Consider the following 27,072-nt stretch of genomic DNA (forward strand, 5'->3'; position numbering starts at 1 on the left):
CTTCTGTTAGGTTAACCAGGCAGACCTGAAGATATTTCTTATTAAAAGAAAAAATCCTCTCTCTTCCTTCCCCAACTAAGCCAGTGTACCTTAATGCAATGATGATATGTTAGACCCAGCAGTTGTCAAAGCAGCGTATTACTGTGATGCCATAATGACACCCTGTCTCTGTAAAGTAGTCATGTTTTCTCAAATCACACGTTGCACCGTTGATTTCTGACATGACACTTCATTCGGTTGCTTTCTCTTTCTTCAGCATCACCATTCTTTGACAATAGCAGCTGGTGCCCATTTTGTTACTAAGTGATTCACATTTTGCCACTTTACGAGAGTGCAATTAGTTGAAGCAGGAGAGAAAAAAAAAAAAAGCTCATTGTAAAGTGGCGTGCTTGGAGTTGTAACTCAGACTGCCAGCGGGGCTGCTGGGGTCATGAGCTTTGAAGCCTGGGCCTCGGGGAGCCGCTGCCTTAGTCTCGGAGGTTTTCTTCTAAAAGCATTAAAACAAAACCCAAAACCTGTAGGCTAATAAAAGCTTCTTGTTTTTTGAAACAAAAATACTTAAATATTCAATCTGGTGATTTCGGCAGGTAGAAAACCGACCAATCCTTATAGCTTCCTTCCTATTTTGGATAGGTTAAGTTATGAGCAGTAGGACTTTTGATAACCTTCCTTTCCAGCCCTGAAGTTCTCTGATTCAGTGAGAGAACTAAGGATTCTGTCTTCTTATTTCTCTCTCTCTCTCTCTTCTCATATTTGTAAACTCGCAGGTTTGCTGGTTCCGTTGTTGTTATGTAAAAATTTGAGATATAAATTGATAAAGTGTTTGGAATTTATAATGATGATGGGTACCTTTTCTGGCCCTTAAGGATGATAAGGAAGAAAATTAACTAGTGAGTTGTTGAGTTGTCACTTATTTAGCCTATTTAGGTGTCTGTCACTGAAATCGGTATAATAAAATTTCAAAACAATCTTGCCTTGGTGTTAAAATCAGGAAGGCCAAAGAAGACCTGTACACGTGTGTTGCATTGATGCACCACTTTTTTTAGGAGGGAAATAAAGTAGCAAATGAACTCAGGTTTGGTATAAAATTCAAAAGGTGAAATGCAGCTGCGTATTACGAACTTTTATTGGGTTGGCCAAAACGTTCGTTCGGGTTGAGGTGAAACTAAAAGACACATTTTTAACTTTCACGAAGAAATGTTGAACAACGTATTCACTAACCGAACGAACGTTGGCCAACCCAATAGTTTGGTGAAAGGATTAATAATATTTAATCATATATAAGCCTATGGAACGTAGGCTTAAGTCCCTTCTGGGAAATGTAGACCACTCTGGACACTTACACATTGCCCAGAAATTCACAGCAATTCACTCACAGTCACACATTTACCTGGATCTAGGTAGCCTCTCTGAAAACAAGCTTGATAATTATAATATAAATGGAATATTAACTTACAGATTATCTTGTTTTCCCCTCCAGCAGCAACTTTAATTGATTCTTATTCTTTTTGTCTGTCACTTTCTCCCTATACATGAACACCTGTACGTACAATTAATCAACTGTCAAAAATTACATTTTTAAATAGTCCAGCAACCAAGAAGCTTTATTTGCCTGATCATGAGTATCTAACACCAAAGATAAATTTTACTCTTGCTAACCCTTAGGGAAGGCTGGGCAAGAAGTTCCTATGTTGAAGCAGGATCATCAGAATTTATATATAAATGTATATATATATGTATATATGTATAATATATATAATAGAACATATATAGAATATATATAGAATACAGAAGACTATACCTCAAACTGTATTGAAAATACTTTCTAAAGCACTGCAATGTCTCTGGCCTCTGAAAGGCTGTTATATCCCTCAAATTTAGTTTCTTATATGGAAAATAAACGTTATTCTTGACATGGTTATTTCTCCCTCCAGTTTATTCTCAGGGTGTCCACTCAGAGAAGATGTTTAGAAAGTTGCTTCTCTTTTTCCCTTGTGTCTCCCATCATTTCTCTTAAAATAAAAAAATAAAAACAACTCTACGTAGCCTTTAAAATAAATATTTCCCACATTTTTCCAACACATGTTATTTCTATTCGTAATTCTTAACTAAATTTAGCTTTTTATTAATCCAACGTGACCTAAAATTTCTGCGTTAACAGCACAATGTGGAATTGGTCTTACTCTCTTTGGCTCCGGATAAAGCCATCATCTTGAAAATGGCTCTTTCTGACAAAAAGGTGTTCTTTTGAAATAAAGTCTTATTCACTACATTCCTCTTAGAGTTAATGTGAATTTTAGTGCCTCTAATTTTAGGTTGAAGTGAAGTCTAGAATAAAACCCACCAGCTGACAATTGAATTTATAGATAGTTGTGAATATCTCAGGCTTCAATAATAGAGCTGTAGAATTTCAGAGACAGAGAGGGGGAGAATTAAGACCCACTGTAGTTTTAGGGTATAATGTAATGGTATCTAGGAAACGTTCAGTGTAACGAGTTAAGCAGTAATTAGGAGACAACTGTGTTCTTTCAGAGTCTGTTTTGGTGTCACTCCGGACCCTGGGGAGGGTGACTCAACAGGGTAGCCTTGTAGCCAGCGTGGTGGCTTCTTCAGCCACTTTTCCACTCATGGGTGAGTGTGAATGTCATAGAGCCTCTGTGTGTGCTAGCACTACCCCTCTTTGCTTGGCTATTTCAAAAACATGAGTGAACACCTTGAAAAACTCTCTGTTGGCTTCAGGACATTTCCGCACTGGACTTTGGAGTCAGCCCTGAGTTGAAATCCCGACTCTAACACTTCCAAACTGTATGACTTTCAGGAAATTGTTTGATGTCTGAGGCTCTGTTTCCTAAAGAGTAATACCTCCCTCATAAGGTTGTCTTGGGGATTAAATGAGGTAATATTTGTAAAGTACTCAGGTCAACGCCTGACATGTAGTAAGCACCTGATAAATGGCAACTCTATTATTATTTCCACTGGGCAAAAAGCTATTCATTAAGGAAGCAGTTCATGTCTGAGAAGAAACATGTAAAACCTACAGCACTGATCCAGCATGTTCACTTTCCTTTACAGCTACAATGGCCAGACTTGTGTAGGAGAAGAGATTGCCCCTGTCCAAAGGCTTCCCTGACCACTTGAACTTCCTGAATTTTCTTGCTTCCATCCAGATTATTGCAAAGTTAGGGGCTGAGAATTTCGAGGAGACAGCTGGCTGGAGACACCCAATTTTTCAAAGACCTTAACAACATGCATTTGACACATAAACATTTGGTGACTTTGCAAATAACCCTTCCATAAATAGGAGGGTGATTCCTCGCCTTGTTTCTCAGTCAAGAGTTCTGCACATTTTAGAAGTCCATGAGAAAAAGCCCGAGGGAAAGAAAATTGGGATAAAACTGAACAGAGACAATCCAAGAAAAGAGAGAGAGAGAAAACAGGGCCCAGGGAAAGGGTGGTCAGTTTTGTGATCAAGCAGCTCAGAGCAACTCTCCTTGGGAAAAAGAAAAAATGATTAAGAAATGGTGCCTCGCAGGCAGATGGCGAAAGAGTTAATTGTCATGGCTGTGAGAAGTTCAGTGCCAGAGAGAGGAAAGGGGAGCAACTGTGTTTTAGTACCCTAATAACTTCTAACTGTAGTCTAAGATCATAATGTATGTGCGAGCAGTCCAGTAATTATAAGGTAATAAGTGAAGTGGTAGAGTAAGTGCTTTAAATTAAAAGGAATTTGCAGGGCTGCTGTAAGTCAGTGCCGACCCGCTTTCTTTCAAACGTTGACTTGAGGAAAAGTGCTTAGCCCAGGGTGCAAGCTGGGAGACAAGGAGAGCGATCTATTAATTACAGAGCTCATTAACAGTGACGGGACAAGGCAGCAGATGCGGGAGGGGGCGTACGCCTGGTTCAGGCTGGAGGGGGATATTTTTTCTTTCTTGAAAAAGAAAGCTCTTGAGGAAAGGACAACCCAAGTGGGTGGGCAAAAGCAAGAAGATATTTTTGTGGATTTCTCCTTCCTGTTTGCTCTCTTCACATCCTGAGTTTGCTTTACTTTAGAAAGCAGCACAGAACTTCCGATGGGAAATCTGCTAGGTAAGAGGCAAACTCTTGCTCTGGACGCTTTGCTTTTGAGACCGCCTTCTCGGAACCGTTCAGTGAACATTCCCTGATAGGAAATAACCATATTTCCCTTCGTTTGAAAGTAGCAGAACAGTGGGGGAAGGGGGCACCCGGAGGAGAGCATGAAATTTGTGATAAAATATCATTAGATTTATAGTGAAAGAGATAATTGCATCCCTTCGGTTATCCTGTGACTACTCCCCCAAATTCGAGTGAATGACCATTACCCTGTGGGATTCCCATAAATCACCTTTCCACCCGGAAGCAATTATCTAAGTTTGTTTCTCAACTGTCACCTCTCCTTTCTATAGTGGGCTCTCAGAAGGTTCCTAGAGACTTGGCTAAAAGGGGTTTTGCACTATGGCGAACCAGAAAGAAAATGGGACCAATTATATCTTTTCATCTAATTACCTCTTCAGAAATTTAATCACCTACGGGTCTGACAAAGTAAGAGGGGCAGTCTGTTTCTTCTAGATAAGAGAGAGAGTTGGTTAGATTAGATGCTTCATCATATTTCCTTTTAGGAGGTATGATGTTAAAAGACCAAAGGAAGGGGAGAAAAAGAGGCCATCGCAAATCTCATTTTTTCAGGGCAAAATTTGATACATCCTTACTTTGCTGAATATGAAGTATCAGGTTTATGGATTCACAGGTGTACTGAAGGCTCAAATGGCTTTTAGTGATTCCTCTCCAACAGTGGCAAATCGCACATGCAGACACGGACACCTGTAAACACATGTACATGTTTATTAATCAGTGCTGGTGATCATTTCACTGTTTTGTGGGCTCTAGGAAATAATCCTTAAATATTGGCTAGCATTTTATCCTTGATGTCTTTCTGTATCGCTAAATGTCTAGGAAATAGAGCAATTTAATTAAAGAGGCAATGTGATTGAGGATATATTCCCTGTGTATCTTAGATCAATAAAAGACACAGTTATGCTTATGGAAGCGTGCTGACAAACAGTAATTACAGAGCTGAGGAATCATCTGTTCGGCCTTGACAATAAAAGTTTAGTTCTGCTCATAATAAAATGACTGCAACATCAGAAAATGGAAGAGAAAAGTAGAGTGAGGATAAGGGTAATTTTAGAAGTGATGTGGACTTTACAAATTACTCCTCTTCCATGGATACATTTAGAATCTAGAGAGTTGATTTAGATACTGACAGTGGTTCTCCAAGAGAAAGGTACAATGAAAGGAACTGGATCAGTTAGAGCTTTTGTTTATGGCCTGTCTGGGCACTTTGATGTAACCCTGTCACGCCCTTATGCTGATTGCCTTGTTGTAGAACAAGAGATATTGACTAGAGAATGATGTGTAGTCCTTGGTTCTTAGGCAGCACTCTCAAAGAGCAATGTCTAACGTATGAATTCTTCTCTTTTTTTTTTTCTCCTTTCGATCTTTTTTTGCACTTTCTCTATTTTTTCACCTTCTCTTTGTTTCTACCTATTTTGGTATCTCTGTTTGACACTCTCTCCTCTTTCTCTCTCTGTTTGCACCTCCCTAAACCTCAGGCTTCTCTGCAGAATGTCAAACAAAGATCGACACATTGATTCCAGCTGTTCGTCCTTCATCAAGACGGAACCCTCCAGCCCGGCCTCCCTGACGGACAGCGTCAACCACCACAGCCCAGGTGGCTCTTCAGACGCCAGCGGGAGCTACAGTTCAACCATGAATGGCCATCAGAACGGACTTGACTCGCCACCTCTCTACCCTTCTGCTCCTATCCTAGGAGGTAGTGGGCCTGTCCGGAAACTGTACGATGACTGCTCCAGCACCATTGTTGAAGACCCCCAGACCAAGTGCGAATACATGCTCAACTCGATGCCCAAGAGACTGTGTTTAGTGTGCGGTGACATCGCGTCTGGGTACCACTATGGGGTAGCATCCTGTGAAGCCTGCAAGGCATTCTTCAAGAGGACAATTCAAGGTGAGTGAGGGTTGCACCTGGCGATACCCACCCTCCTCCAGCCTCATGTGATGGTTGGTTGGTTGGTTTTCGTGGTTCTAGTCCTTGTTAGTCAAGTTGTGCTTTTTTTTTTTTTGCGGTACGCAGACCTCTCACTGTTGTGGCCTCTCCCGTCGCGGAGCACAGGGTCCGGACGCGCAGGCTCAGCGGCCATGGCTCATGGGCCCAGCCGCTCCGCGGCATGTGGGATCTTCCCGGACCGGGGCACGAACCTGTGTGCCCTGCATCGGCAGGCAGACTCCCAACCACGGCACCACCAGGGAACCCAAGTTGTGCATTCTTAATTCTATCCTGAGTACAAAATAGAAATAGGTTAAAATTGATAGTGGAGGATTTGTAGAATAGACTCCACCCCCCCACCCCCATATGTTCCCTATCAATTCCACGTTTACTATCAAGCTCTAAAGATGGAATGATAATAAGCTTTGGGTGGAGCTTAAAAGAACACAGCTGTTATTAGAGCAGTGGGGGTCTGGATAGCAACTGAACCGATGCGCACTGGATAAATAGTGCTTTTACCTCTTCTGTTCTTCGTATGGCTAAAATGATAAATACTTCAGACCAGTGGTTTTCAAACTAGAGTGTGCATCAAACCCGCCTGGAGCGCATGTGAAAATGCAGATCACCCACTCCCAGAGCTTCTGATTCATTACACCTGTCTCAGGTAGGGGGTCTGAGAATTTATATTTCTAACAAATTTTCAGATGATGCCGATGTTGCTGGTCCAGGAGCTACACTTTTGAGAATCACTTCTCTAAACAAATTTAATTTTCTACGCCCTTCCTTCTTTTCCTGTGGTTGGATGTACTTTCCCCACCTTTTTAATAAATGTGTATGAAAAAGCTTCCAAACTGTACCAAAATATAAAATATGCCTCCAACATATGTAAGACATACCCAAATGTTTATAGATCTCCGGATTTATAAATAACAATATTATTTCCCACTGAAAAATGTAGAAAAACATGACTAAAATTTGTATGTGACCCTTTAATAGGAGTCTACAAATACAAAACTCAGCTCCTTTTCAAAGCTATAGATAATTACAGAAAATTATTTTTCACTTGTTTAGATCCTTTGTGATACACTTTTGAAGAAAATAGAGGAAGGAAAGAATCATTGTTTATTGAGGATCCCCAGCACACCAGTGATTCTATTCTGCTCTGCTCCGTGGTTTACAAAGCGTATCTTCTGGGAATGTCCTGGCGGTCCAGTGGTTAGGACTCCACGCTTTCACTGCTGAGGGCCTGGGTTCACTCTCTAGTTGGGGAACTGAGATTCCACAAACCACGTAGCATGGCCAAAACAAAAATACCCAAAATGTATCTTCTTAACCAGTTATAGAGATAAGTGCGTTTTCCCTCATGTCAGTGGTTCTCAACCTTGCAGGCTCACTGGAGTCACCTGGAGACATAAAAAAGAAATACTGATGCCTAGGCTCATACCCCCAAATTCAGAATTAATTGGCCTTGGGTGCAGCCAGGGCAAGCGGGGATTTATGAAAGCTTCCTAGTTAATGCTTCATCTAAAGCCGAGGTTAAGAACCACTGCACCCTACCGTGCTGTGTTCTGTGACAGTGCTTCTGAAGGTGTGGCCGCTATCAGTATCACCAGGGAATTTGTTAGAAATGCAGATTCCCATCCTTCATCCCAGATTACCTCCGTCAGAATCCCTGGGGGAGGGCCCAGCAATTTGTGCTTTGCCAAGCCCTCCAGGTAACTGATGCTCACCCTAGTTTGAGAACCACAGCTCTGTTACCGTGTTGCTGCTGATTTACCGCTGACAACTCTTCTTTGTCATCTACTGGTCCCTTGTTGGACATAACTGAAATCAGTTTAATAATTGTGTGACACGCTTACTGGCTTTTAAAGTGCAAAGGGGATGATGTGTGTTAAACTCTACTCCTTCTAAATGTTTTAACAAAAGGTGATTCTGAACCCCTTTATGAGCACAGAGAGTAATCTTCTACTCTTTCCTTTCAAGAGCATGTGGGCAGGCAAGTCTTTTCACCCAGTAGCACTGAAGATCTTAGTGATTGTCCTTAGTGGAACAGGTGGTACCATCTCCCATTGCTTTTGTGCCATCTATCACATAATCACTTCCTTGATGTATGGCTGATGAATACACAGTTAAAGAGTTCAAGTGCACAGTTGTTCAAGGTATCATAACTCTTACATAATAGAGTGGATCTATCAGCCTAATCTTTTCACGGCCTTTCATAGTTTTAACGGAAGAACACAAGCCAAGTTAGTGTGGAGTATGTATGAATTACCTAAATATTTTAATAGCTGTATCTTCATATTTAATGGATCATCATAGCCATATTTAATTAGCATTTTCTTACAAAAATGCTTCATCCACTGGACCTTTCTTGTCTTTCTTCTCATTTATAAACTGAAGGCGTTAATACCTACCTCAAGGAATGCTTCTGGATAAAGTGAAATACAAAATCACATGTAAAGTGAGTAAATAAGAACAATGATGATCTGTATGCGAAGCTTCCTCTCACTTTGGGGCATTTGAAAGTATCTCTTCAGCCTGCTTACTAGATTGCAAAACTTGAGAATGAAAACACGCTTCAAATCTTTGGGTTCTTACCAGCCATTGTCCAACAGTATTAGAATACAGATGCTACAGAGCATCTCAAATTTAAACTGTTAGTAATTTGATTCTGTGAACTCAGTTTACACAGCTCGGGGTCTAACTACACAAAGATAAGGGAGTGTTTGGGGATAAATTAACAAATACTGTGTACACTGGTGTAAGCAAAATGGTCTCAATATGAAAAACCATTCCCAGTTACTCAACAAATACTGACTAAAAACCTACTGTGGGCCTGGCACTGTGCTGGCCTGAGTTTCAGCTTAGCAACACTTTACGAAAGCTTGGTTCCCAAAGGGTTGTGGATTGCAGTGAATTCCTCCTATAAATGTCTCCTGCTTTGAGGGAACACCAAAGTTTTTTGTTTTGGGGGGGGGGGTTGAAACAACGTGGTCCTTAGTATGTTTGCCAAAGATAGGACAACTATGTGAAAACATTTCCTGACAGTTGTTTAAAAAAAAAAAAAAAAGAAATCCTATCGCTTAGCTATTAATAGCCGTGCAATAGTTACTTACCGAGCGATCCCTGGAATAGAACAATTGGACTTCTATCGCTGATTCTTCCTTAGGATGCTGAAATGCTACCAAAAGCTTCACAGGGTGATTCTTGGCATTGATGTATAGTGCTCCGTTCTACTCCATATTGGAGACAGCAACTTTCAAGGGCTTTGAGCAGCAGACAGACATGTCACTGTCCAGATTAGCACTCTGGGCTTGCCCACCTGGCTGTGCTTGTAGCTGGCAGCTGGGTGGTACTCCTGCTGCCCTGCTACCCTGCTAGCTACATCAGCGGGCATCGCGCCGTGGTGCTCACTTAGCCCCAAAAAGGCAGTGAGGCAAATAAAGGGATTAAATTGTGAAAGTGTAATGTAATAATTAGGGTGGTAATTGTAAGGGAGATTGGAACAGCCCCTCCTTCCTCTGGCCAACTAGTGATAGCGATTCAACTCGGAAGATGTTGAAAGTGGCCGAATCTGTTGCATCATCACAGATGCTTAGTCTGATGTGGAAGGGACCATGGAATCCGTTCTCATGCCTTGAGGCAGCATTGCGGCCAAACTCTCCTTGACCGATGGTAGTCTTTCCCTTCCCTCCCTTAAAGCTCTCCCACAGAATGAGAAAGGATTATGCAACTGCCCTTAAGAACAAATCTTTCCACCATCTCATAGCCCCTGTGGCCAAGGGGGTAAGTGTGGCTTCCTGGTTCTGCTCTCATTGACTTGACTAAGGGACATAGATATTCAAAGCCATAGTCATGGGAATATTTCCTCTTTAGAATTTTTATTTCTTGTTATAACAATTTAAGAGTGGTTATCCAAAATGTAATACATTTTAATAGTTGGACAAAATACTTCTTAAATTTAGAGCCAAAAGAACATATATCCAGAGCACCTCTTGTGAAAAGTAATGAGAGTTGTTCTTTTCAAAGCTGAACGTGATATTCCAGTTGCGAAAGGCAATTAATCATAAATTTCAGTGAAAGTCAACCAGAAAGGCATATTTTACTTATTGACTGTTTCTAAGTTATCATTGGAAAACTATTGAATTAGGTCAACACTTAGGTAATAGTCAAAGTTTTGGAAGGTTTTAGTTTGCTTTTTTCTTTCTTTTCCTGACCAAAAACGTTTTAGAGGATTTTGACTGTTCTGTCATCCCACAGGGTTACAATGGCAGCAATGATTTCATTGTCGTTTTCTAGGCTTATTAGTTTTTGTGTGTGATATCGTTATTCTGATTTTTTTTTTCTAATTCTAGTTTGGCCTTAATTCATAAATGAGTGGGAACTTCTGTGGGGGGTTTTTTGGGTTTTTTTGTTTTTGTTTTTGGTACCTTCTCATTAAGAGTTTTCCCTGGATTCTTGTTAAGGAGGTAAGAGAAGGAAAATATCTTTATATCCCCCCAAAGTCAATATATGTTTCATTATTTAATTCACAAAACACTAACCCCCTGAAGTTTTTATGCCTATATAAGAGTATGGAAAATAAGTTGTATATATTTATTAACATAACCATTTCAACCATTCATTTTGTGCTAGAAATATGGCATTCCCCCCCTCTTTTATAAAGAGGATATTATGGGCTTCCCTGGTGGCGCAGTGGTTGAGAGTCCGCCTGCTGATGCAGGGGACATGGGTTCATGCCCCGGTCCAGGAGGATCCCACATGCCGCGGAGTGGCTGGGCCCACAAGCCATGGCCACTGGGCCTGCGCGTCCGGAGCCTGTGCTCCGCAGCGGAAGAGACCACAACAGTGAGAGGCCCACGTACCGCAAAAAAAAAAAAAAAAAGAGGATATTATATATTTTTAAAATAGGGGATTATTTTTTTTTAAGATATTCATTCTAGCATGGGTTTTGGATTCATATAAAATCAGGTCCAAGTCTTAGCCACTTACCTGCTGAGAAGCCATAACTTCTCTGTGCCTCCCTTCCCCAGGTGGTAAGGATTAAATGAAGAGACTATCAAAGAGTCTGGCCCATAGTAAGGGCTCAATAATCGATTGACTGTGGTTGCTATTGGCAGTATGACTGGGCTATTCAAGCATTGGGTGGTTCAAATACTCTAGGACAAATGGATGCCTTTGATGCTAAACTAGAAGGACCTGTGAGCTTCTCAGCTCACAGCTACCCCCCTTTTGCTCTGATAATAAACTTTCTCTCCCTGTAGCCATTTTTCACAATAGTGCCCTTTTATATTAGAAGACATTTAGGCGGGCCGATTGGAAATTTGATTGGTTTTATATAGTTTGTTTTGTTTTGTTTTTTGACTGTGCTGCTCGGCTGGTGGGATCTTAATTCCCTGACCAGGGATTGAACCCAGGCCCTCGGCAGTGAAAGCACCAAGTCCTAACCACTGGCCCACCAGGGAATTCCCCTGGTTTTATGTAGTTTTATGGTGATCAATTTTTTTTTCTGTGACTGTGGATGGGAAACTAGGTAAATCAGAAAGGGAACCTGAATCTTATCACTTGAGTAAAATATCCCAATTAAGCTTTGAATGGGGGATTCAGGAAATAAAAGAGCAGAATGTCTTTGCAGCGTGAAATCTAGGAGTGACCATCATAAGAACCAAGTCCACTTCCGGTGTTCATGGGACCTGATACAGTGTACACCCACATATTGTGTATGTAAATATGTAGGCGTTTGTGAATTAAGATAACAAACTGCTAAGTCAAATATGTTCTGTTCTCTTATTTGACAAATGTGCCTTCACAGTGGCCTGGGAGGCTAGCTTGGCATTTTTAATTCTTAGACTCCTAGGAGTTTTGTGTCAGAAAGAGGCAGTAGAAGGAGAGCCAGCTTTTAGCTTGCAGTCCAGCGCATTTCCCTTCCTTCCCCTCTGCCTTCCATCATGTCTGGTACATAGTGTGGACTCCCCTGCCCCCATGTCCAAGACCCATCCACCCCTTCCTAACAGCTGCACCTTGACCACGCACAGGCCTTGTAACGTGCACTCCGGCACTGCGGTCCAGCCCAGGCCATCTTCCAGAGGAGTGACCCAGGGGAGAGGGCCACGCAGGTCCTGGAACAGGTTTTGTAGGGGTTTATCCTGGGAATTCGGGAGTCCTGGGTACTTGGGATCATGCGGTACAAGGGTGGCTTGTCTCCTTAGCCTGTGGAAGGGCTTGCACCATGATACTTTCTAAAGCGCAGGGCTTTCAGGTAGGGGGCCCTCCTAGTCTGAGTCTAAAGATGACACTGATAAGAGCCTAAATCTCACCTTAAACATAGGGCATTAAGAGGAGGAAGGCGTATGCTAAAGGTGAATGGGCACAGTCTGTGGGTCTGCTGTTTTCCACCCTGAATTGTTGACTCCTTCCTGAAGTAGACGGCTTAGTCCTAGAGGACCTTTCCTGGATGTAGCATTTTCTTTGCCGTCCATGTGCTATTTTAGTCTCAGAATAGAATATTTGCAGCACTGGCGGAAATAACTTATAAATTGAGTGTCTGTGCATCTTATGAACCTTAGCAAGGAAAATAATAAGATATTATCTGTTTAACTTAAATAGCATTTAGAGAAAATCACTCTCCCGGTTTGTACGTAGCATCTTTTAAAACGAATAAGTTCTAAAATTAAAATCCAAAATAATATGGAATTGACTTAATGAATCTCAGTGATTATCAGTTTGGATGCAGTATTAAATTAAATATTGAGGTGATATTTTCAAAAGAAATATTGTCTAAACCTCATCTGCTTTAACTCCGAGCTTGCTTTTGTTATGTTTAATTGACTTTTCCACTTTTCCTTGCATTTGATGCCAATTTTGTCTGAGTTTTTGAAATGCATGAATGTTGCCAAGTTATCAATGAGAAATATTATTCTCCTGCTATTTTAATTGTTAGCTTCAGTGTTTATGTTAATAGTAAAGTTTAGTATTGCAGACTTTCTTTGCGGGTAAAGAATATGTATTATGCGAATTGATATTTTAGGAAACAGCACAGTTTACAGTTTGATCTCTCTCAGTTTTGACTTAGTGGACCCACTTCTCAGGATAAATGAGTAGTGATTGCTTTTTCATGGTTTGTTCTGACTTTTAGGAATTGGCCTAAATTGTCATCACTTCTCAGGTTGTTGAAGAGCTAGTGGTAACAAAATTCTTCTATGAAGGACCAGAGAGTAAAACAGACAGTAAATATCTTAGGATCTGTAGGTCACATGCGTTCTCTGTCATGTACTCAGTTTTGCTTTGTTTTATTTTTTAAGCTGTTTAAGAATATAGAAACCACTCTGAGCTTGAGGTCATACCAAAACAAACCTAGGGCTAGATTTGAAGGCTGGCCCTAGTTTGGGTAGCTGCTAGACTAAAACACCCTCATTTCATCTTCCTTGTAGGCAACAATGACTACCAGGATTTTCATATCAGAGGACTTTCTGGACAGCTTTGCATGCATATCATTTATTTAAATTGAAAGCAAGGTCTCTATCGTGATGATTTTTTTTAGCCTATTATCTCAGTTTTCAGAATATTTTTTTCCCAGGAATTAAAAGTTTCTAGCCTCTTTTCACTGTTCACTATGACATACACATGTGTGTATCAGCCCGCTAATCAGAAAACAGAATCAATGTAAATGAAAATAAAGTAACATTTAGAGTCACTGACAAAAAGTTGGATCTTGGTTGTATAAAATAAGAGTGATTAATTTTCAGAGATTAAATTGCATGGTTGGTCTTTGATCAGGGAAAAGAAAAGAGAAGAAAATTTAATGATCCCCACTATTTTCTTTTGTCCTTCAGATGTTAGGAACTCACATGTGCAACACTGGCGTCTCTGGTATCATTTACATGTTTATTAAACACATTGCATTATGTTACTGTATTTTGAAAGTCATTTAAAATCAACGTATTTTAACCTCCTGAGAGGGTATATTGTCCAGTTGGGTGACAGTAGATAGGAACCTATCCCATGTAAGGGGTATATGCCAGTGGCATTCAAGGAGGAAAAGAATTTGCAATGAAACTTTTTTATGCCATGGTAAAAAGTCCAGCTGTAGTTCACTGTCAAATTAGTGAGATTGAATAATTAGTCAAGTTAAGCAGACACAATTCACTTTCCTAAGCAATATATTTGCAAAACGAGTGACCCTCTCTTCTACTGTCATTTCACAGTGGTTGGGAAGAAATTATGGTCTGCATTTTATGATTCTCTGGTAAATGATATTGCATTTATTTTTATTTATTAAAAAAAGATGTAGTAGTAATATTGCTAATTCTTAAAAGTGCAATAGTTACAATTAATAAAAGGACAAGCTTGTTAGTAATTTTTTTAAACTTAGTTCTATTTTCACACTTTAACTAAATTTCTAATATATCTGTAATATTAGTATATTCTCCATTGACTCTACTCTGATACGGCCTATGTTATAGAATCAAAGAAAATAAGAATGTTATTCTGGATTATCTTTACATATGCACACTTAAGAGGCTATGCTCTCTCTCTTTTCTAAATTTTTGTAAACTTTTTTTTCTTAAAAAAAAAACCCTCTGTACTCAGAAAATAAAATCCATTTCCCATGGTTCACCTGAGCCAGGGTCCTCAGAAGTAGCAGCCAGGAAGGAAAGGGGCTCCCAGGTGCTGATTGTAGGTGGATCTGGCCTGAGAACTGGTTCCAGTGTCCAGATCCACCTGTGCCACCCATACTTACCTGGATGTCCTGATCCACCTGTGCCATCCATACTTCCTGATAAAGTCACTTTCTTATGGGAAAGGAAGCACGTGCATTGCCATTTCCTCCAGGGAATCTGTTGGCGAATACTTCTCTTTTCCTAGCCTGCCCCAGCCTACCACGGGTCAAATCCACAACCTCTCCCAGCACTGCACACCATCTCTTCCAGCAAGTCACTGGTGAGAAGGAAGTTTGTGTTGTTTACATGCTCAGGTCAGAAGGACTTCATGGATTAGTTCCAGTTAATTCTTTAAAAACCCCATTTACTTTCTCATCTGTTAGCTAAGTGGATTTTTGCATCTGTGATGGGACTTCTTAGGTAGTAGGGTGTGGCTGATACTTTGCCTACAGACAACTGGACTTGCACCCAGGTCACCCTAGTATTATCTGATGACTGTTTTGATGAAGAGGCTGGAGGCTGTTCTTTGAGGACAAGATGAACTCCCAAGAAAAGTTATCAGTACCTCTCTTAACATTCTAATAGCTTTCATTCTTTCCTCTTGGTTCTCCCTCACTCAGAACCAAGCCCTGACGAATAATGCTGTTTCGTTCAGAGAATAACCAATAAATTACATTGTTAGAATGGCTTCCGTCTACAGAGCATCATATTAAATGCTTGAGCACAAATAGTAGGAAAGATACATTGCACTTCTTATTTTTCAAAGTGCATGCTTTAACATATGTTAACTACATGATAAGATCCTTCTTCGCATAAATTCAGAATTGGTTCTGACTGAATCCAGTTAGGATACACTAAAATGTTCACCCTAAAGGTAGGAAAGGAAACGGAAAAAATGAGTGATGAGGGTTCTGCTGTCTAAAGTTCCTATTGATGCGAATGTGGGTCACTTTTTTGGGTAATCAGTTGCAGGAGTATATGTCTCAATATGATTTGAATCCTGAGGATTTGTTACTTGTTAGAATTCAGGTTTCGGAAGCTGTGAGACAGGTTGTGAGGAATGGCAGGGTGGCGTTCAGTGGCATGGGTCAGAAATTTTTTTCTTTACTGGTCAAGCCCAAGGCAATGATTCATTTTTCTGATATATTAAGATAACATCATAGAAGTGATAAAGTACACACAGGGCGTTGATTAAGTTTCTTTTGAAGTTGCTTTAAGTTGTTGGGATTCAACAGGCCTGGTCATTGGAGTTCTCTTGTTACACCATTTCAGAAGTTTTACCTGAAAGCAAAATTAGATAATGGATGCTGGTAAAGTATTCTGGTTTATACGAAAAGTAAATATAAGTTTATATGTAAAACAAATGATGTTCCAACATACTTTTTATTTATTTTATTTTTTTACATCTTTCTCTTTTTTTTTTTTTGGCCGCACTATGCGGCACGTGGGATCTTAGTTCCCTGATCGGGGATCGAACCTCCGCGTCCCCAGCATTGGAAGCGTGGAGTCTTAACCACTGGACCCCCAGGGAAGTCCAATTCATTTTATTTTTTATTGTGGTAAAAAGCATAACATAAAATGCACATAACATAATATATGTTAAAATTTTCCATCGTAACCATTTTTAAGGGTACAATGCCTTAGTGCTAACTATATGCGTATTATTGTACAACAGATCTCCAACATTATCTCATCTTGCAGAAATGAAACTCTATACCAATTAAATAACAACTCCCCATCTTCCCCTTCCCCCAGCCCCTGGTAATCACCATTTTACTTTCTGTTTCTATGAGTTTAACTACTTTAGAGTACCCCCTATAAGCAGAGTCATGTAGTATTTGTGTTTTTGTGACTGGCCTGTTTCACTTAGCATACTGTCCTCAGTCCATCTATGTTGTAGTATATGTCAGGATTTCCTTTTTTTCACAGCTGAATAATATTCCATTATATGTATATACCACATTTCCTTTTTCCATTCATTCATCAATGGACATTAGGTTGTTTCTGCCTCTTGGTTACTGTGACTAATGCTGCAGTAAGCATGGGTGTACAAATATCTCTTTGAGATCCTGCTTTCAATTTTTTGGATAAAATACCCAGACGTGGTATTACTGGATCATATGGCAGTTCTATTTTTAATTTTTTGAGGACCTTCCGTATTGTTTTCTATAGAGGCTGCACCATTTTGCACTCCCACCAGCAGTGCATGAGGGTTCTAATTTCTCTGTATCCTCTCCAACACTTAATCTCTTCTTTCTTTCTTTCTTTTTTTAAATAATGGCCATTCTAATGAGTATGAGGTGAATATTTAAATATTTTTGAGGCATTTTAGATGTTTCTCAAATTTGAAGTTCTAATCTTTCACCGGCCAATGCTTATCCATAAATAATTATATATGTGGACAATGTAAATAGTTGGTTTCATCCTCTTGAACTGAATACAGTGCCTTTAGATCAGTAATAGATGAAGAATTTGTTAATTTGTCATAATAATAATGAATATATTTGTTTTTAAAATGTGCCACACATTATTCTAAGTGCTTTACATTAATTATCTTATTTAATTCTTCCATCATTCCATTAAAGTAGATACTACCATTCTGATATTACTATATTATTTATAGATGTGGAACTTCTATAAAGTTCACAGAGAGGCACAGAGAACAAATTGCCCAGACACAGTTGGGTCTCAGTCTGAACCCAGAGCCTCTTCTCTTAACCCCCTCATTACCCTGCCTTGTATATTTTAAAAGCTTTTCAAGCATTGAACAATTTTAGACTGAATTTTTCTTAAGAGATTTTAGTTCATGGGCAAAGTTTTCCATTAAGTTAAAATATAATAAAAAAGGGGAATTAAGAATATTTTCAGTGATGATTAGATGATATTAAAGGTTTGTAAGAAGGAGGCAGCAGAAGTAAGTCTTAAAAATATCTAATTTTTTTTATCATTCATTTTCTGAAATCCCCTAAATATGAAGTTTGAGAGTTCAGCCCTTCAGTACCACCATATCAGTTTTCTGTCTCAGTTCCCTTGGATTTTATCTGCTGACACTCATTTTGCCACTAGATTTTTAGTTGCTGGTCTTAGATTGATCCTAAAAGTGTACACTCACCACTGATAACACTTCCCAGACTCTCGTTCTTGATTGCAGGAGGAAAGAGGCTTAATTCTTCTCCTGTCCACTTACTAAACTTTGTGACCACAACAGAAGGCAGCTCAGAATCAATTTTTTTTTCTTATGATGAATACTAGTCCGAAGGAGGTTTTTTTCTTTTAAGTGATTATATGAATGAATCTGTATGTTTATAGGAAAAAATTACATTCTTTGGAATTAACACTTGTTTTATTTTGGTTTGAAAACGTTTAAAGAAACAACCATATTTTTATATGCTTTTTTTTAGAAGGGCATCACTGAGTCATCCTAGAAAGAAAAGAAGAGAATTTAGTACAAGAAAATCTGGATTAATTTAAAATTTAGAGCTTGAGATCTGAATGCTTTAGAATGAATCTGAAAGCATACCCTACATCTGCATTCTGATACCCATTTTCTTTCAGTGCATACTATTAACATAGTTTCCATTTGAGGAAGATCAGAAGCAAGTACAAGAATCTTCAAAGGAACGAATCTAACCCAAGATTTTGTCCTTGACTGCACCTTTTTTTTTTTCTCTCGCTCCCAAAGTGTCTGCACTGCTTCCTTGCTTCTGGAACACCCTCGCTGTCCCCAGAGTCCTCAGACTATGTTTTACATGGATAACAATTTCAAATTTTGCAAATATTTCAAGCAAAAGCCCTCCAACTCATCCTGTCACCTGTTCGTCTCAGTTTACTGAAATTTCATTTTTAATATCTGAACCTAACTTAGAAGAAGCTACTTTACAGGGTTGTGAGAAAAAAAAAAAAAGAGAGAGAAAATGATGGATAAGAGATTGTAAAGTATTTCTCATCATTGCAACCTTTTGTCCACATGTTTTAGACCCAAGATTAGTAAACCAAGGCCCTGGGGGCCAAATCCACTTTGCTAAAGAAAGTTCAATTGGAACACAGCTGCACCGATTCTTGCGTTGTCTGTGGCTGCTCTCCTGCTTCTACAGGAGTCGCACCAGACACTGAAGGACCGGCAAAGCTGAACTATTGACTATCTGGGCCTTTAAGAAAAAGCTTGTGGACCCCTGCTGTTTTATAAAGGGGTAGAATTAAGTGTTTCCTGGAAGAGGAATCCTTATCCTGCCTCCCCTGGATCATCATCCGACAGGAAGAAGCCCCCCACTCTCCCCTGCTAAGTTTCCCTCTGTACTTTTCCTCCCTGAGGAGACGCCAGGTCCTTTGCTGACCACCCTGTCAGAGCAGACAGTGTAGGTGCCCAGGTTTTCTTTCCGAGAGGAGCGTCTTCAGGCACACACACTACACGGTCCGAGCTTTAGTGGTTCTCCTCTGAGCTTCTCTGTTTTACTCTAAATCCAGCTGGCAGCCTTGTTGGCGTCCCCTGACTCTTGGGGTGACTAGTCATTACTCCTTTTTTTTTATTGCGGTACGCGGGCCTCTCACTGCTGTGGCCTCTCCTGTTGCGGAGCACAGGCTCCGGGCACGCAGGCTCAGCGGCCATGGCTCACAGGACCAGCCGCTCCGCGGCATGTGGGATCTTCCCGGACCGGGGCACGAACCCGTGTCCCCTGCATCGGCAGGCGGACTCTCAACCACTGCGCCACCAGGGAAGCCCATTACTCCTTTTTGAACGTTGGCTTATGCTTCTCCTACTGTGCCTATTGATTTAACAGACCAATGTGCTCCTAGCCTTTTGGCTTCCTGGTGCCGGCCAGGAGGAATTGTCTGCCCAGCATTTCCTCATTTCTGGGCCGAGACCAGCACCGGGCCCTTCCCAGGTCCCTCTTAGCTCTTCTTTTGCATCCCAGCCCCGGTCCCGAGCATCATTACCCTGCTGTGATGATGGCTGATAATCAAGGCTCACTCTGTATGAGGCACTCTGCTCAGTACCTTCGATACAGGATCCCACTTGCTTCTCATAGCAACCCCATGAGGTATCAATTGCTAGGTCCCGTGACCACTTCATTTACAAAGAAAATAACTCCAGGTTTAAAAGTTTGCCCCAGGGCTTCCCTGGTGGCGCAGTGGTTGGGAGTCTGCCTGCCGATGCAGGGGACACGGGTTCGTGCTCCGGTCCGGGAAGATCCCACATGCTGCAGAGCGGCTGGGCCCGTGAGCCGTGGCCGCTGAGCCTGCGCGTCCGGACCCTGTGCTCCACAACGGGAGGGGCCACAACAGTGAGAGGCCCGCGTACTGCAAAAAAAAAAAGTTTGCCACAACTCAGACAGAAAATGATAGAACTGGGACTTGAACCCATTTGACTCTAGCATCTTATAATCACAGTTATTCTGCAGTTTAAATATAGATCAATTACCGTCACTTGTGTCAAGCAGGATTTCCCCAAATCCATACCAGCTTTGGAGGACATAGGTAGATACTTGTTGAATACCGAACTTGATCCGGAAGGAAGAATCTAATACCGATGTCTCTTAGGAGCTCTGGGCACACTGGTAGCACTCAAGAACAAAGCACTTAGGGGCAGTATTAGGAGAGGGTATGTTTGTTTTGACTTGTTTAAGGTAGAAGGAAAATCTCAAGGTTGGCATGAAGTCAAATTCCTCTTTGAGTCATTTGTTTTTGTCACATAGGGTAGGATCCTAATGCCTCCACGCTTGTCATATGGACTTACTGTACCATTCGGTAATTGCCACTGCAAAACGCACACGTTGAAACTTTCTATCCAAATGGAGTGGATGCATTAGACTTAATTAGCATTTCTTCCTTTCACCAAGAGTATTATGTTAACAGAGCTTTTTTTTTTTTAATTGTATGTTTAAAGAGACACAGGCAGACTCATATCAAGGCTGTTTAAAATTTCTAAGTAGAGAAAGAACACATAAGAATTGGAGTTGGTTACTGAGCACAGCAAATTTGGGGAGTTACGGTTAGCTCAGATATAACGCTTTTCAGGTGGCAGTGGTCGTTTCTGAGCTCTTTTATGAAGACTGTGACACGATCCCTATACCATAGGAGCTTAAAGACAGAGATGAGTGGCTGCACACATCATGTAGGCGATGTTTTCTACACTGCAAAAGAGCAGTAGCCCTTTCCAAGAAGATGTCATTGTCAAAGCTAAAAACATTAAATTTCTGCATACCTTGATGAGAGAGATTTGTATTCTCCATCATTTTCGTCAATAAGTATTTTTTATTATACGCTGTTATTCCCTATTAAATGCGTTTCAAAGCACACCCTGCCGATTCCGGATTCTGAGTTTTTTCCTATCATGAACAATAGCTTTGTTTGGGGATCTGTAAAATGCGTGTGTACAACCTAACACCTGTTGCTTTGGTGCCACGGTTTGTTTGGTTTCTGTGGACTTAAACTGGTCACAAACCGTACTGGTACAGAGACAAGTTGAGGGATTTCTTTTTGAGGTGTTGAGGAATTCCATTCTCCAAGAGCAACCCTATCCTCTCCCACAGCTGGTCTTGCACCACAAGTCTGACAACAGCAAATGACAATGCCAAGATCCACCCTATCCTACCACATTCCCAGGCATCAAAATTTCCTTTCCAACCAGCAACAATAGCAACAACAACAGCTACACAAAGCAACCTCTCAGGAGATAAGAATTTCATTTTTCATTTCTGTTCTAAACAGCACTCAATTACAACACTCAGGTTCTTTTGAAGATTAGAGTCAGGTGACATTGCATCTTAGTTAAGAGGAGAGACTTGGATCCAGAGTGACTGGGTTTCAATCCTAGCTCTGGCGCTTGTAAGCTGTGTAATTCTGGGTGTGTTACCTCTTCTCTCTGTGTCTTAATTCTCTCATCTGCAAATTGGGGGTTCATAGATGTAGAGCACATAGAAGAATGCTCCGCATTCTTAGTGTTTGTTAGAGGTGTTGGTATGTAAGTTTTAACAGGTGCATTGAAAGAGCATTGGACTGGTTGTCAGGAATTTGTGTTTTGGTTTCTTTTCTGCAATTAACTAGCACTTATCCTTGTAAAGAGGGTTGAGTGATCATAGATAAGTCAGTACCCCATTCACCTCTTTCAGGTCTACATAAAACCAGGAGCCTGAACCTACTGGAATTTGGGATTTGTCCCAAGTCTAACAGCCTAAAAATCTGTGTTGCTTTATGACAAATGATATATTATTGGTGGGCTGCTATCAGTTATGCTCTGTCTAATTGACTGTACGTAGTTTATTTTTATGCGTACTTTGGAGCTGAACATTAAAATGAAGGAATGAGAAATAGGATAAGTAAAAATCAAGTGGACAGGTAATGAAACATTCTGCTGGGGACTCCAGGGGAGTAAGTCCCTGCCCTCAAGGAATGGACAGTTGTACAGTTGGGACAAGAGGTGGGCAATTCACTAGACACATGTAATAAAGTGCCTTAAAGGCTAAGAGAAAGGTTTGCTTGAAGATAAGTGCGGGATGAACTAGTTATACCCATACGGACCCCTGGACCCCAGTCTTGTGGGCCCTGGGAGAGCTTCATTGAAGAACTGATAAAAGAAGCACATCTAGGACCAGCAGGAAAGACAATGCTGCTTTCTAGAAACTGGGAGTAATTCAGCGTGGGTGTCAGACAAGGGGGTGGACTTGGGATAGGGGTAGGGATTGACCTGGAACTGCGGCAAGAGATAAGGCTGGGGTGAGATTTTGAAGAGCTTTGCAAATGCTTTGCCCTCAGTTATAATCAGATTACACCCAGTGATGGGCAGTTTACGAGCTCCAGGGAAGTGACAGGAAATGTTCATGAGGAGAGGTGGTTGATGTCTTGGAAATTCACTTCATAGACAGTTTGGTGCTTTAAAAAATGACTTGAGTTATTACACTTCTTCCTTTCCTCCTGGTATCTGTAAAATATAGCTGTGTACACGAGAGTTGTTGGCAAGACACAATCCTCTCTCCAGTTCTCTGGGTGAATGGCGTATTCATTCTCATACTCTCGCATAAATCTGCAGAAGGCTGTTTCTATACTATTCCCAAACTCCAGGCTTAGGTCTTTGAGTCAAAGTATTTCATAATGTTTCATAATCGATGAAAATCTTACAGCGTTTCTTCCCTTTCTTCTCAAAAGGGAGAACAAAACTGTATATGATTTTAATACCTATATCCCGTGTAATGCTTACAACGTTATAAAGCAGGAGTGATGATTCCTCTTTTGTACGTAAGCAAACTGAGAGTATGAAGGTGAAGTGACCAGTTTGAATTCTGACAGCGAAGAAAGGGCAGAGCTGGAATTTGAACTGAGACCCACCGTTTCCTTTCTCCTTCTTCCCTCACTTATTCATCCTCAGATGTTTTCCTGACCCATATGCAAGGCAGTATGCTAAGGATGGATATACGTGGGCATACAAGAACTTTTTCCCATCTTCTCTTTGAGATGAACACGCACAGTGCTCAGTGTTAACAGTTGTGCAATTAAAGCAATAAAGGAGTGGCCATGTTTACAAGTTTGGGGGAAACTGAGGCAGGGTATGTCTTGTTTAAATTGGAAAAAAATTAAGGCTAAATAATTCCTCCCCATTTTACAGCACTGTTTTCCTGCTAAATCACTGTTCACTGAATACAGTGGGGAAATGTAATCTTGTGATTAGATACACGTATTTGCATGGAGGCAGTCAATGCTGGTACCCACTGTAGGCTCAATGGCCCTCCCAACACAGATGGCTGGAGGATGAGACCAGCGTCTGTGGTTTAGTCTCCAATCACTAGGATTTATAAACCTGCCTGCTTGGGGAATTCCCTGGCTGTCCAGTGGTTAGGACTCTGAGCTTTCACTGTGGGGGCCAGGGTTCAATCTCTGGTCAGGGAACTAAGATCCCACAAGCTGTGCAGCACGGCCAAAAATTAAAAAAATAATAAAAATAAATAAACCTGCCTGCTTCTGGGTTTTTTCCTGATCTTTTTTCCTTAAAGGCAAAGCATCATCCACTCCCATTTGGGAGCAAGGCCTGATCTTCTCTGTGAAAAGGCAGTCATTTGTGCCCACACACTTTTAGGGCTCTTGTAAATTACATTTGTGATGATCAGAATTTAATCCAATAGAACCTTAAAGAACCAAATATCAAATGAGCTTTTCTAGACCCGCCTGTCTCCCACCTCATTTTGTAGAGGGTTAGAGGGGCAGCAAAAAGACAAAGAATATGGGGCCCTGGCATAACCCTGTGTATGAAATTGCTTTGCTAAGAGCCAGATGTGACCGTTAACCAGATGTGGCCCTCTTCCCCCACCTCCTCTATCTGCCACGTCTTATACCTCGCAAGTGGATGGGGTCCCCTTGGTTGCCTGGGGCTGTCATTCCTTGTCATAGTCTGGGGCAAATGCATTGAGAACCTGAGGCAGATTCTTGAAATAGCTTCAGTGATGGCAGTTCTTTGACCTTTGAGGGGAGACTTAACATTTCATGATAGACAACCATCGTTCGGAGTCATGTCTTGTATTTGGCCAGTCAGATATTTGGGGGTGAATATGAGCAAAGTGTCATTTGATTCCTTCCCCTCTCTGCTTTACAGCTTTGAAATAACTCTAGTGGCAGTTTAAAGGAAGTTTCAAAAAGTATTCAGAGCAGTCTTCTGGGAACGGATAGAGCGTCCCTAAGTAACTTATTTTGAAGTCTAACTTCGGGTGCGTTCTTTGAAAATAAAGTAGCATCCTTTACTTAATTATGCACTGATAGAATCTTGGCTTTTTTTTTTTTGCCACAGGTATGTAATGAGTTATTATCCCACATTATATAATCCCAGCTATAGATACTGTTATTTTCTATTTCAGGTAGAATGAGGAGAAAGGAGCTAGAAACAAAGGAGCTTTAAACACAAAAAAAGAAAAGGAAAGAAAGGGAAGTTGTATCAGTGTATGGAAAAACCTTTACTCCCATACAGTAAAGAGGGGGTTTTCCTTCTTTCTTTTTTCTGCTTTTGGACACATAAAACAAAAATACTACAGATTATTGCCTTCACGTTTTTAATGCTCTGTAATTGTGTACTGAGGCAAATCCCATTATTTTTAAATCACTTAATGTTGGAAAACAATTGGATAAACCCCACTTGGAGTGCCCTGTGGGTCATCTCAAGCCATTTGTTCTGTTAATAAAATTAAAACAATTGGGGGAAAATATACAGATGCTTTCAAATTGGCTTTACAATTATGATGTCTGTATGTATGAAAAAAGAGGACAGCTCTTGGGAACTACATAAAGCCCAATGCCTCATTACTATGTGCAAGAGATGTGAGTCGGAAGTAAAGATTTGACATATATTTTTATTTTGAGATGCCGTGCTAATTTACATCATTCAGCCCTTTCACTGCTAAACTGTAAAAGTCCATTAAGTGACTGAAAGGAATATACAAATTATCCACCGGCACTCCAGGCTGAAGTTTTACATACACCCTGTTATTCTATCCGCCAGCTAACTGCAAGATTCTATTAAGAGTAAGTGAGAAGATTATATTGCCTGCAAACTGATTGTACAAAAGACTCTGCAATAAGTCATCAGAGCCCAGGACCTTCTGAAAAGACGCCAAGAAATATTATAAATTGCTCTATCACGATTGTCAGCCTGGTTAAAAAACCCAGAGCTTCCACGTGGATCTGGTTCCCTCTGAAGCTGAGCTTATTTCCCCAGCTATTGACAAAACTGGGAAAATTCCAGTCGTGTCATCCACAGTCCCTGGTGCCTTATAACAAACGTGGCCCAGAAAATAGCGAGCTATAATCCAAGAAAACTCCATGTCTGAAATGAGAATTCTAGGCTGTGAACAATAACTTCTGCGTTCCCCTGAATGACTGTCCAGTGTTAACATTCCAGAGGCCGGCAGTTGCTACTGGAAATATTTTTGTCTTGTTTCCTCTTGGTGAATCGAAGGAAAACAAGTGCCCCATGGAGATCATAGGGTCTATTGGGAGTAGTGTCTTAGAGCCATTATCAAAATAGATGTAACAGTGTTGCCTAGGTGCTTGGGGCAGCATATTTTTAGGATAAAATGCTTTCTTCATTGAGTAGAAAAAGCACCAGGGAAGGTTTTTCAAGGGCAGAATCTTTGTGGACTCTGACATGAATCAAAGACTGTTGGGTGGGTGATCACAGCCAACAACAATGAACTAAGGAACTCAGTGGGAGGGCTGGGAAATTAGAGAGGTTTTCCTCCAGCCAAGAAGTTCTTTAGAATGATGTTGATTTGTTTTTCAAGGTATAAACAGTGTTACTTAGTGAAATCAAGGTTATCATCCATATATGTCAAGACAAATTTATTGAAAGAGAACATTTGGCAGAAGGATGTCAGATTCATCGTAAACCATGTCTATATGCTTAGCTGAAAATCTATCATTTATGAAAATACTCGGGACCAGTGTATTTTCTTTCCATTCACAGTGAAATTTTTATAAGAATGTGGTGTTTTTTTCTATAGCTTGGGGAAGATTCCTTTACCCCAATGCAGTCATTTATTCATTTTTCACAGCACAGTTCAATCATTTGCTCCTGTGTGAAGAATTCACTGACCTTCCAAAGCACAATCTCAGCCGCTGTGGGGATGCATCTGTGTACACGGGTGTCTGGTGCTGACTTGAATCCAGAGCCGTTGCAGCGCACACTCAGCTGTATTGTGATTTGTTGACATGTCTTGTCTCCTTGTAAAACTGTAGGTTCCTTAAGGGCCAGGGACTTCCTCTTTCTTTCCCAGCCCTGCACATGTACAAAATGGTAGGCTTATTGATAAGCGTTGAGGATTCAGCTGTAAATGAGACAGAACTCTGCCCTCAGGAGCTCATCCTAAGGCACTATTAAAAATTCTTCTGCCTTTACATTTCTCGTTGTCATTGAAGAATTATAGAATGTAGTGGTTAGAAAGGAAACTGGAATTCTTCTTTGTGTGTGATCTAAAATCCTCGTATGTCAATTTGACAATTTCTCTTCTGTTTCTGAAGAAATATAGAAATCTTTAGACAGTCGTTCAGAGAAGGGGCATCTATAGATTCAGCTGCTATAATTGAATCACTCCCGAGTGTTTTCTGCAACGTGGCTCCAATTCTTAGGGCACCCATTTTGCAAATAATAGTAAGTGTTATGATAAGATAAACATTAAATAGCTCTCTTAGTGCCACCTATCTGTATTTTCATATTTTATATTATTTTTCTTCTTATTTATATCAAGATGTACTCTTATTTCCTTTAAAACTTCTTACAGTTTTGTTTTGGTTTTTTTTCTCTTTTCACATTTAACTCCCCAGAAACCTTTGTATTTTTCTATTTTCTCCTTGATA

The 27,072-nt window shown here is 40.6% G+C and overlaps 1 protein-coding gene across 7 annotated transcripts in view; it reads left to right on the top strand.

The window, feature by feature from the left end:
• Positions 1-27,072, top strand: part of ESRRG (estrogen related receptor gamma) — a 643,230-nt gene that overhangs the window by 462,380 nt on the left and 153,778 nt on the right. For all 7 annotated transcript variants that reach the window (XM_032604485.1, XM_032604480.1, XM_032604500.1 and 4 more), the window contains one exon: positions 5,628-6,043. In XM_032604485.1, the coding sequence (XP_032460376.1) occupies positions 5,641-6,043 (403 nt within the window). In that variant the 5' untranslated portion in view covers positions 5,628-5,640. The remainder of the gene's footprint in view (positions 1-5,627; positions 6,044-27,072) is intronic.

This window comes from Phocoena sinus, chromosome 1 (genome assembly GCF_008692025.1).
Source record: "Phocoena sinus isolate mPhoSin1 chromosome 1, mPhoSin1.pri, whole genome shotgun sequence".
In the NCBI taxonomy this organism is placed as follows: domain Eukaryota; kingdom Metazoa; phylum Chordata; class Mammalia; order Artiodactyla; family Phocoenidae; genus Phocoena; species Phocoena sinus.